Source organism: Tarenaya hassleriana, unplaced genomic scaffold, assembly GCF_000463585.1.
Source record: "Tarenaya hassleriana unplaced genomic scaffold, ASM46358v1 Cleome60, whole genome shotgun sequence".
Classification (NCBI taxonomy): Eukaryota; Viridiplantae; Streptophyta; class Magnoliopsida; order Brassicales; family Cleomaceae; genus Tarenaya; species Tarenaya hassleriana.
In genome coordinates this window covers 475507-488305 of record NW_010968506.1, presented here as the reverse complement: position 1 = coordinate 488305, position 12799 = coordinate 475507, and the positions used below count along the sequence as shown (strand labels likewise).

The window sequence follows — 12799 nt, the reverse complement described above, 5'->3', positions numbered from 1 at the left end:
TTCGTGGTGTTCGGACTTAGGAGTGACGTGGGTCTGAGAGTACCCGAGTTTTTCTAGGTATCTGGCCTCAACTTGAAATGCCTGCACGATGGTGATGGTGATGGTGATGGTGAGGGTGAGGGTGAGGGTGAGGGTGAGGGTGAGGGTGAGGGTGAGTTTCCTTATGGAAGCCATCATCATCTCTCTAGCAGTAGGGTGGTTAATTTGGTTAACAACTAAATGATTGTTTACCAATTCAATTCGAGTAACATATATTCGTAATTGAACTGAATTTGATTCAAAATCCGAAGATTTTTCTAAAAGTGAAAAATTCAGACCAAACCAAAAATGCAAAAGTCAGAGTTTGAATAGAATTAGAATCCAATAGAATTGGTTGGATACTTGGATCTGAATTAGATTTCAAAATAAATGATTATAATTTTTTGTAAAACTGAAGTAATCGAATCCGAATCAAAATTGAAATAGTCACCTCCAGTCATGTAAAAGTAGAAAATCGGACGATAGTCCAAACTACTTGTGAATTGGTCTGATTAACCCAATTCGGTAATGACATGTTTTTTAGATTTGCATAAATGAGTTAAGAAAAAAAGAACTGAGGAACAATTGTCTAATGCTCAACATGGAAAGAAACATCATCCATGTTTTATATAATAAAAAAAACATCATCCATGTTGGAACAGACGGAATGAGAAACGTGACATAATTGAATAGAAACCTTTCTGCAATAATAATAAACGTCTTGCAAGTTTTGCAGCTAATGAGTATAACGTTGTTTTGTCAAGGTCAATCAATTGATGGCGAAGAACATCTACTGATCGGTGTGGAGAACCCCTCCATATATTTGCACCGCAAATATCTAAATTTTATGTTGATAGAAAACGCGATAACGAAGGATGAGGAGATAGAGACGAAGAAGAAGACAATCCTCTTGTTGTATCCTTCATCCTTGTGTTTGTCTGTATAGAAATTTAAGTGTGCTTTTTTGTAATCGGGTATTATGTACCAAGGTCCAGACTAATCCGGTACCGGGAGCCAACCATGTGCTTGAATTATACATTTCCCTCTCCAAACTTGATATTCGAACTCGGGACATGATAAACATTTTGTGTCCCCGTTTCACCTGTTGAACTAGCCAAGTTTGGGTTAGAAATTTGAGTGTTTGGATGTTTGATCGAAAGAGAAAGCAAAAACAGAAGCTCGGTTTTGGGGGTGAATTTTCAGAAAAATATTCACTTATTCCCAAGCTTAACATGTACAGCATTCAGGTTTGATTATATACAAAGAAAAGGAAGTAAATCACATACAAAAGGAAACACATGTATATGTAAACGGTAACTTGCAGATTTCCTTCTGTGTTGTTGCTGAGTTCGTGACGTGTCTGAGTTTGTGTCGTTCTTGGTCATGACCGTGGCTGATTCTTCCTCGTTTGTCCTTGTGTTCGTTTCAGGCTCGTCAACAGTCTGTGCTCACGGAGAGGCTAATGCTGCTCACACTCATGCCGCTCCCAAAAAATGGCTATCATAAAAATAACATTATATGTTATTCCGGTTCGGATAATTTAAAATTTTAGGCACATGTCTGTCCCTGAACCAAATTGAAGGCTAGGACACGACCAAGAGAGCCAAAGTTAGAAATAGAGATCAAGAGAGAGAGAGAGAGAAAGAGAGAGGGAGAGATGAAGTCTATAAATAGCGGAGACAGATCGGTTATGCCAGGCAAAGAGGAACTAAACTAAACGAGGCATCTTATATCCACATGTTTAAATTAAGAGTATTTGTATAATTACGGATTTAGCCAATTTTATCCTCTTGTCAATCATTCTTTTAATACATAACCCCATTTTCTCTTTTTCTTTTTTTCATCTACTTAGGATTAAGAAAGAAGAAGAAGATGATGATGATGATGATGATTAAGCTCTCCTTCTTCTCCTTTGCTTTGCTCCTCTGCATTGCCTCTTCAAATGCACGTATGCCCTCTCTCTCTCTCTCTCTCTCTCTCTCTCTCTACATATATATATATATATATATATATATATATATATAGCCTTTTTAATTCAATATTTATGTTTTCATCAAAAAATATGAATAACGTTTTTTAAACCCCATGTTATATGATTTCATCAGATATATTTCTTGTAATTGTAATTTTGCCTAAAAATATGGCAAAAAGGGGAAATTGGTGGGTTTTTTTTTTACCGAAATTATTTTAAGAAAATTGAATTTTTTGTAAGACCTTTTTTTCCCATATATATGAATCCCTTGAGCAAAAAAAAAAACGCCTCAATTTGTTTTGGTTAATATATTTTTTAAAAATTAAACGCATTACATATAGACGTAGGCGTACGATGTTTTTAAAAATGTACAATAAAAAGCGACATGTTTTTGTAGTGGATTAATTATAACCCTTTGCTTTGGACGTAGTCTCTCATAGGGGTGGGCAAAATATCCGAAAAATCCGAACCGATCCGTTATTCGATTCGTATCCGAACCGAAAATTCGGATATCCGGAGTTTACGGATCGGATACGGATATTTCTTTAGAGATATTTGTCGGATACGGATCGGATACGGATATTAAAATTGAATTATCCGACATATCCGATCCGATCCGTATTTTGTAATAATATTATTAAATATAAGAATAATTTCATATGGAGATTTAAAATGCTTAATATTTACACGTTTTTAAGGGTGATTCAAAAAAAATTTTATATATATTGAGGTTTATAATTTTAATCTTTTGAATATTAAGATTTATTATGTTTAATGTTTTGAATTTTGAATTTTGAATATATTTGTATGTGATAAATTATAATTATATTTGTATTTGAGTTGATTTGGAATGTTTAAATTATGAATTTTAAATTTGTGAATATCATTTATCTTAAATAGATTATATATTTTATTTACATTTGAATTTATTATTTAATTTAAATTTAAAATTTTATAATATTTTAGGTCGGATACGGATATCCGCAAATATCCGTGATTTTTACGAATATCCGAAATTGCAAATATCCGAAAATTACGGATCGGATACGGATAACAAAATCGAATATTTGTGCGGATCGGATACGGATACGGATATCTCAAAAATCCCGGATATCCGATCCGTGCCCACCCCTAGTGACTCTCAAATTAATTTTCAAAAGTAGTGAAAATATTTTTGGAATTTGGATATTTACTCAATTTCACATGAACAGAAAATCAAGGGGTAGGGTTTGGGTATGGAGGCACAAATGGACCAAACAAATGGGGAGCCCTAAGTCCTTACTACAGCAAATGCTCCGCCGGGAAATTGCAATCTCCGATCGATATTCCGAAGAAACAGACTTTCTACAGTCGGAGATTGGGATCGCTAGTCCGCGATTACCATCCCGCAAACGCAACTCTTGTCAATCACATCTTCAATATCGCGGTTCGTCTCAAAATCTACCATTTCTTTATTTTATGATAGGAATTTTGTGTGTGGGAAATTGTTATCTGAAACTCTACTTCCAAACATATATACATTTTGATCTAAGCAAATGAATGCAAGTTATTTGAGTTAGATGGATGTGGAATCTTACCCTCATAAGCAAAATGATAGAAAGGTTTATTTTTTTAAACAAAAATAATTACATAAATTAAGATTTGATTATGGTGACGATGTTAATGTATATTATATGTTATGATTGACATATATATAAAAAAAATTGTAGATGTTTTTTGGGAAAGGAGCAGGAGATATGGTGTTGAATGGCAAGAACTACACTTTAAAGCAAATGCATTGGCACACTCCTTCAGAGCATCTCATCAACGGTGTCCAGTAAGTCTTTTTTTTAAAAAAAAAAATTGAACTATATATATATATATTTATATGCTCCTTGTTTTAATAATCTCTAGTTACCCAAAAATTTTAATTTTAATTTTTTTTATTTTACATGTACATAAAAATATACAGTATTTGAGAATTGAGATTCTCAAAATAAATGTGTGCCCATTGGGCCAACTGCATTTCATAGTCATTAATGGGTCGACTCATTATAAATGGGCCGAAATCCATGATTATATGTATTTATTTAATAAATGGCGCTGGCACTATCAATATCTTTTCAACATAATTTACAATGAGGGCCTTACATTTACTAATTCGAACTAAACCGAAAAAGATCAAACCAAATTTGATGATTGGATTTAACACAATGCATGATAGATCTTAGAGTTTACGTGTTATGTGATCTAATAATTAGACAAAATTAATTTATGGATTGAAAAAAGATTTATAAAGCATAGAAGTATGAATAGTGATGATTTTTTTTTTGCTTAATTAAAAATATTAATAAAAATGGGAATGTAGATACGCAGCGGAGCTCCAAATGGTCCACCAAGCACAAGATGGGGACTTTGCCGTCGTCGCTACACTCTTCAAACTCGGAGATGAGGAGCCTTTTCTCACTAAGGTATATTTTATTTTATTATATTTTATTTTAATCCGATATAATCATATACCATTTTAAAACGTTTTTGCATCAAATTATCCATTGCCTTTTGCAGTTATTTTAATCTGTATTCTGACTCGGCTAAAAAAAATTGTATTTTTGTAAAAAAGAATGACAAATTTAAACTGAAAAATATTTGGTTTGGACTGTTTTTTTTACCTCATTTGTTAAGAAATCTGTCATTTAAAAAATTAATCTATTTTCGATTCGATTTTTTAGTTTTCGGATTAATTGAATAAATTAGGATTGTAAAAAACTTACACAAGTTAGCTTCAGCATTTAGTTTAAATATACAGTTTTCTGGTTTGAAGTTGTTTATAATTTCGGGTAAAATAATGATGATGCTTTTAAAAAATAATTATCCGATGATTAGATGAAGGAGAGATTGGAGAGGTTGAGAGAGGACAAATGTGGGGGGAACACAACGGGACAAGTAGAGGTGGGGGAAGTAGACACAAAGCACATCGAACGCAAAACTCGCAAATATTTCAGATACATTGGTTCCCTCACTACCCCTCCTTGCTCCCAAAATGTCTCTTGGACCATCCTTGGCAAGGTAAATTTTATTTTATTATTACTATACTACTAATACATTATCTTATATATATATGGCACATTTTCCATATGACAAAAAAAACTATAATAAAAATATTGGCTTATACATATGTATGTATGCATGCATGCATGCAGGTGAGATCATTGTCGGAGGAACAAATGCAATTACTAAAAGCCCCATTGGACATTTCTTACAAGAACAACTCACGACCAGTTCAACCCCTCAATGGTCGCAAAGTGGAGATGTTTCACGAGCTCGCGGATAAGACTGACGACGACAATAACGAAGTTCGCAATTAAAACGTATAATCAATGTATTGATTGAGATTTGAGACCCAACACCCAAACGAAAAAAGAAATCCAAAATATGGTATAAACCCTAATCTCCTTTGTATTTATTGTGTTGTACCTCTACGTACTAGATTTAGGTTTCCCCATGTTTCGTGTGTTATGTCGTCGGATCGATGCAACGGGAGATGCCTATGAGCTTTTATATATGTAATTATATATGTATTGTTTATATTTATTTTGATCTTAAATTTGTTATGTACGTTAGGGATGGACACGGATCGGATATCCATAAATTTTTAGATATCTGTATCCGTATCCGATTCGTGCAAATATTAAGTTTTATTATCCATATCCGATCCGCAGTTTTCAGATATCTGTTATTTCAAATATCCGTAAAAACTGTGGATATTTGCAAATATCCGTATCCGACATAAAAATAATAAAAAAAGAGAAATAAAAATCCTAAAAAATCTCAAAAACATAAATAATATATATAATCTATCAAGTACAAACAATATTCAAAGTTCAAAATACATAACATAATCATCTTAAATCAATTAAAAAACAAACACGTATATAGTTCATCACACACCAACATATTCAAAGTTCAATTTCAAAATATTAAAGATAAAAAAAACATCCATATGTGGAGAACGTGTATTGATATTCACAAAAAATCTGTAAAGAAAATATTTTAAAATATAATATAAATCAATTAATTAATAAAAAAAAGTATGTATATTATGTCTTATTTTACCTTACTATTATTTTTCAAAACTCGTTAGTTACCAAATCAATCATCCGAATTTAGTATTGGTGATTCGAACAACTCGATTACCTCTTCTAAAACAAAAAGAGAAAGGAAAATATATTAGAACCACAAATAAGACAATTAATAAACATAATGATACTTAACATATTACATACCAATTTCTGTGTTTGCAATCTCTTCCAATATTTCTTCAATATCACTCGATCCATCGGGAGAACGAAGCCAATTTTGTATGCAAATAAGAGATTCAACCATCTTCGGAGTGAGACGACTACGATATGGACTAATTACATGACCACCGGTACTAAATGCAGACTCTGAAGCAACTGTCCATACCGGAATAGCCAAAAGATCTCTCGTCATCAAGGAAATAATCTTATACTTTGAACTCGTCGTGTCCCACCAATACAAAATATCAAAGTATTGAACATTATCTTCACATTCTTCAGACAAATACTTCTCCAATTCTGATTTTACTACACTTCCATAAATATTACGTTTCAAATAATCATGAAACAACCAATGATCAACACCATCCATGCTATTAGCACTCAACACTTCATTTCCACTTGATTGACTCATTTCAATGGAATCGGTAGGCTGAACAAAGCTAGTCTCATAGCTTTTAACATCTTTTGTAATATTTTTTCAATGATCTCCAACAATTCTTTAGCTTCATGCTCCATATAAACTTTCTCAACAGCCCAACTTATCCACTCCATCTTGAGACGTGGATCAATAATAGTTGCAAGATAAACCAACGGATTTACTATTTTGTAATCCCCCAATACTTACGAAACTTATCTATCATTTTCAATGCAATTGAACGTATCATCTCATTTTCGCTCATACTCATCACTTTATTGCGCACTCTCACTATAAATATCTCTTTCATATATAAGTTTCCAGTCACATAGTGAGAACCTGAAATCTTCACAGTAGTATCATAAAATACATTCAGGAAAGGCAACAAAGCACTTACTTGTGACCAGTCTTCCTCCGAAGGTACAACTTTTCTATTCTTTCTCAATTCATCCACATATTTATCATCATGCAACTCAAGCAAATCAAACGTTTTCTTGAATTTTAAAGCAGACTCCAACATAATATAAGTGGAATTTCATCTTGTTTCTACATTCAAATCAAAACGAGTGCTTGTATGGAGTTTTTGTTTTTTCAAACAACTTTTGAAGCATTGAAATCTCATAGAAGAAGATCTTACATAATGAACCACTGAGCGAATTTGGCAAAGTATCCATATCTTGCAAACCATCTTTCACAATCAAGTTCAATATATGAGCACCACAACGCATAGTAAGATATCACCATCTAAAACACATCCACCCAAACTTTTAGTCTACCTTTCAAGTATTTCATTCCCATGTCATTAGAACTTGCATTATCTACCGTAACAGAGAATAGTTTATCGATTCCCTAGTCAAGCAGGTACTTCTCAACTGTCTTTGCAATTACTTCACCAGAATGACTAGTTATTTGACAAAAATTGATGTTTTTTATTCCATAATAACCATTCATTATCAATGAAATGTGCAGTCAAAGACATGTAGCTAAAATTATGAGTGGAAGTCCATAAATATGTTGTAAGGCAAACATCACCCTTGTAACTTTTGAAAAACGCTTTCAGCCTAGTCTTCTCTTCCATATACAGATTCAAATAGACACAAACTAAAGTTCTTCGAGATGGTATTGAAAACAGAGGCTGAAGCGCATGCGAATAATCTTCAAAACCCTTTTTTTCTATATGTCAAAAAGGTACTCATCTACAATTATCATTCTCACCAAAGCCTTATGATATGTATCTTGATCAAATTGCACATAAGAGGGAACATTATCTACTTCATCAGATTTTCTTTTCAAACGATGATGCAAGGTTACTTGTTTTTTCATCTTCTCCCTGTGTTTCTCATCGGGTATATCACGCACTAAACGTGAACACGTTTTCGAGGGATTAAGCATTGCACTAGTTGTACTCCCAAAATGATCCCAAACATGTGATCGAGGTCTATGTACCTGGGAATCGGTGTTATCTCCACTTGCAGACACATACACAAATTTTGAATCATTTTCAATAGTCGGGGTTAAACTACTCGTTGGCGTAGTAGTTTCTGTCTTTGAATTTTCTGTCATGTACTCCATCTGAACACAAAAAAAAATAATCAAAAGAACAATGAGTTCCACTGTAAGTTATGATAGCCTAATTAAATCGGAGCTTAAATTTTTTTGGGTATCGGGAATAAAGAAAAGAGGCGAAGAAATTTAGTAATTTGTTCTAGGCCATGATCAATACGAGAAAGAAATTGACAGATATAGGAATCGCTTGTTTTGTTGGCTTTCCATAAAGAAGAAGAGTGAAAAAAGAAACTGATTTCCTTATACAAAGTGAAATGAACGAAGATAGTCCCTAAAATCCTAGAAGATGACGAGATTGTAACTTGAGACCGCCGATTGTCCAAACCTTTGGCAGAAAAATCCATTAACAAGGATAATAATCAATCGAGTGAGTAGAAAAATCGAAGAAGATAAAAGAGAGAACGTGATCGCCAAAATTATCATTTCACAAAATCTACTTACCTGAGAACCAAAAAGAAATTTCAGCAGAGAATCTCCCAGATGCAAGATAAAGAATAAAAAAAAAAACTGATGAATGAATTTGAAAGAAAGAGACGAACAGATAGCTGAAAAAGGTGGATGAGGTGTAAGTGAAAATGACAAGTTTCAGAAACCCAAACGACCCCTTTGAAAAGTGAAAATGACAAGTTCCACAAACCCAAACGACGTCTTTGAAAAAAACCCTAGTCTAGTACTTTTTTTATTCAAAATGACCCTACAATCATAACTATTTAAAAATTATCCTATATTTATTAATGTTTCTAAAAGATACGAATCAGACTGGATATGTAGAATAATTCGGTTTTGATATCCATATCCGATGCGTATCCGATAAATATTTTAAAAACAATATCCGTATCCGATCCGTAGATTCTGGATATCCGAATTTTCGGTTCAGATACAAATCGAATAACGGATCGGTTCGGTTTTTTCAGATATTATGCTCATCCCTAATGTATGTGTGTTTGTTGAAAGAGGAAAATAAATAAATAAAATGCATAAAAAATTTCTTTATTACTATCTTTTTTATGACAGTGGTAGTGGATTTCTCCCAACCCAGTGATGTCGTAAATCTAGGTGTATAAGATTCAACCAAGTAATAAAATCCTAGACTCAACAAATAACCGCAAGTGTACGGAACATATGTAGTTGTTAGGGTTGAACACAGGGACAAGGTAAACAATTGAATCAAACTCCTATCAGGAATAGATCTAAAGAATAATATGAATGGTGAGAATGTATCAAAAGCAAATATAAACAAACGATAAACTACCAATGGCAAAATACTGCACGCTACGGGATTGCTTTACATGTAAGGGTCTTTCGAAAGATGCAAACTCAGTTGTTTATCTATCCGATTCAGAGAATTCAAGCTCTAAACTAGAGATTAACCCTCTCGAGTCTAACCTCACTATCCAGGCTTTATCCTACTAATCTCTCGATTCAATAGTCTAAACTCTGGAGGTATGAACGAACGCTATCATAATCCCTAGGCAAATGTGACGCCCGTAACCCGTGTCCCGCTCACGCGTTGCGCCACATGGACGCCGAAACCATATATTAAAATAGCGGAAATTTTAAAAATATTTTATATTATACATACGCAGCGGAAATAAGTTTACACAATATATACCCACGTACAGTAGTCCGAGGAAAGAAAAGTACATGATCCATAAAACTCCTCACGCGTCACCAGTACCCTCGTCCTGTCGCTGCCAAAACTGCTCCGAGTCTGAAATGTTGCATAACAACGTCCATAAGCTACATGCTTAGTGAGTACTTCGGGTTAAACCCGAAGATCATACTCAAATTGCAAATGGCCAAGCACAACCAATATTATACACACACTAGATATAGGGGTATAACATATATACACACCGCATGCCATCAAACGAAGTTCACTCAATCGCACAAGTAATCATTTATCAAGCACACTCACACTACAAAAAAAACCCCAAATTCCAATCGGCAAATCCGTTGGAAATGGCCGAAAATCCGTTGGAATTCGACATTTCCAATAGATTTCCAACGGATAAATCCGTTGAAAAAACGTCGTTAGAAACTCGGATCCGTTAGAAATCCGTGGCAAATTCCAAACGGAATTCCAACGCACCAATTCGTTGGAATATTTTAACGGATTTCCAAAGGTATTTCCGTGGTAAAATTTCAACGGAATTCCAACGGATTGGTCTGTCGGAATATATCAACGGCAGATCTATGGCTAATTTCCGACGGGACCATTAGAATATCCGTTAGAAAATTTCCAACGGATTTACAACTGTTTTTGCCACGGCTATCTGTTGGAAACACCGTTGGAATCTTCGTCGAAATGTTACAACGGTGTTTACAACGGCAGTCCGTTGGAAAAACCGTTGGAAAACGAAAAAAATAATTTAAAAAATAAAATAAATATTTAAAAATAAAATAATAATTATTTTATTTTTAAATATTTTTTTTATTTTTTTTATTATATTTATATATATTATATATTAATAAATATATATCGTCTTCGCTGGTCCCGAGATTACGTGCCGTCGTTTCTGCTCCCGAGCTTGGCGGCGTATCGTGGAGTGGTCGATCACCCCGCAAAAGTTCAACAATTTGTTCGAGGTTACTCACTTGTTGTCTCATCGCTGCAAGCTGTTGTTCGAGTGTCTCGATCCGCCGTTGTTGTTCGAGATCGCTCTGTATGCCAGGAGAAATTGTTGCACCGAAATCATCGAATAAATCTCGCTGCAATCCTCCTAAGCCATAGATGCGGCCCTTATTTGGAGAGACCGACTGAAAAAAGAAGAAAATATTTAAAATTAAAATAAAGTATTAAAATATAATATTTAAAAATGAATTATTATAATACCTCCACATAGCAACGTTCTTGGTCCGATGCAGAGAGACCGGATGAAGAACCCGCTGAATCGCCAATATTTTGCGAGAGTTGGGTAAGGCGTTGAGTTACCGTGCTTACAACTCGTTCAGCACGGGGATCGACATATGTCCCATCGGACTTTTTGTGTGTCCGATCGACTAACTGTACAATTGATGGCGTTCTATCCATTTCTTTCTCCTAATATATATATATATATATATATTAGTAACACAATAAAAATTCTACAATTAAAAAACAAATTAAAAATTAAAGATTAAATAAATACCATCTCTTTTTGCCTCTTCTTGAATGATTTAATACCGGAGGTATGACGATGAGGACCATCACCCTCGATTTTTTGGGCCAGACGACTTTGTTTCACCTTGGAACTCTTGTTCTTGAAATGGTCTGAGTTCTAATGCGCAATAAGCTGTTGGTACCTGTCATTTGTTGTCCACTCCGGTGGCAGTCCATGCAGCTGATGACATCGTTTGGCATTGTTCATCATTTGTTTCAACCCTGCATACCGAGCTGGTTGAACTCTTTGTAAACTTTATCGGTGTACTTTTTTTTCCACCGAAAAGATTGCTTTAAAAAAAAATTAGAGTTAGTGATTAATTATTTTATTTAAATGAAATTTTAAAAATATAACTTACGATGAACGAATGCCACCAATAACGTTTGATGTTATCTGGTACCACCGTCCAACAATAGTAGAGTTGAGGAAAATTAGAGGTTATTATTTCCGTAAAGTTTTTCCTCAACTCTTTATCGTTAACCCCGAATTTAATAATAACAATTTATTAATATTAATAATAATATAATTTAAAATAATTATTGAAATAAATTAATTTAAAAATTACCATAACGCTCCGTCAAGTTCGGGATCAATTAGCGGGACCTCGCGAGTTTCGAAGGAATTTAAAATTTCATCTACCTCCTCCAGAGTTATATCAATCTCTGGGAATAGTGGGGGTGCGTCCACCGGCTCCGGAAGACGAGAAGGTGGTGGTGGCGGCAGTGGCGGTGCTCCAGAAGAACCCGCCAACAACCCTCTGGATCCATAAAATCGCCTACGAAACTGAAAAAAAATAGTTAGTTATTAATACAAAATGAAACATAAATAAAAAATTAAAGAGCTGAAAAACAACTACCATTTTATGTTTTTTTTGTCGAGTTTTTTTTTTCTGCTCGAGTTTTTTTTGGGTAATCACATAAAAATACCCGAACTTTTACAAAAATTTTAAATAAATATCCGAACTATAAAATTGTCATATAAATACCTGAACTTTTCAAAACTCCCACATAAATACCCAGACTTTTAAATTTTTTCCAAATCAAACAAACACAATTGCTGACTCAGCAAAAAACTGCTGACTCAACAAAAAACTGCTGACTCATCATTCAAAAATATTATTAAATATCCAAATATTCATCTACATGTATTTAAATTAATATATGCATATAAATTCACATATATATACAAATATATATATATATATATATATATATATATTAAAAAAAATTATTTATAATTAATAAAATACATATACACATAACTACAATATATAAATGTATATATATCATTACTAATGCATATATATTAAAATAAAAATAATTATAATTAAATTTATGTATATACATAATATATGTATTAAAAAAATAATTATAACTAACATATATACATATAATATATATATATATAT

The 12799-nt window shown here is 33.3% G+C and overlaps 1 protein-coding gene across 1 annotated transcript; it reads left to right on the top strand.

The window, feature by feature from the left end:
• The first annotated feature begins 1857 nt into the window (after positions 1 to 1857).
• Positions 1858 to 5580, top strand: LOC104799761 (alpha carbonic anhydrase 1, chloroplastic-like). Its single transcript, XM_010522404.2, has 6 exons — positions 1858 to 1966; positions 3202 to 3416; positions 3700 to 3806; positions 4338 to 4440; positions 4853 to 5035; positions 5170 to 5580. The coding sequence occupies exons 1-6, from the start codon at positions 1891 to 1893 to the stop codon at positions 5332 to 5334; spliced, it is 849 nt and encodes a 282-aa protein (XP_010520706.1). The 5' UTR covers positions 1858 to 1890; the 3' UTR covers positions 5335 to 5580.
• The last annotated feature ends 7219 nt before the right edge of the window (positions 5581 to 12799 follow it).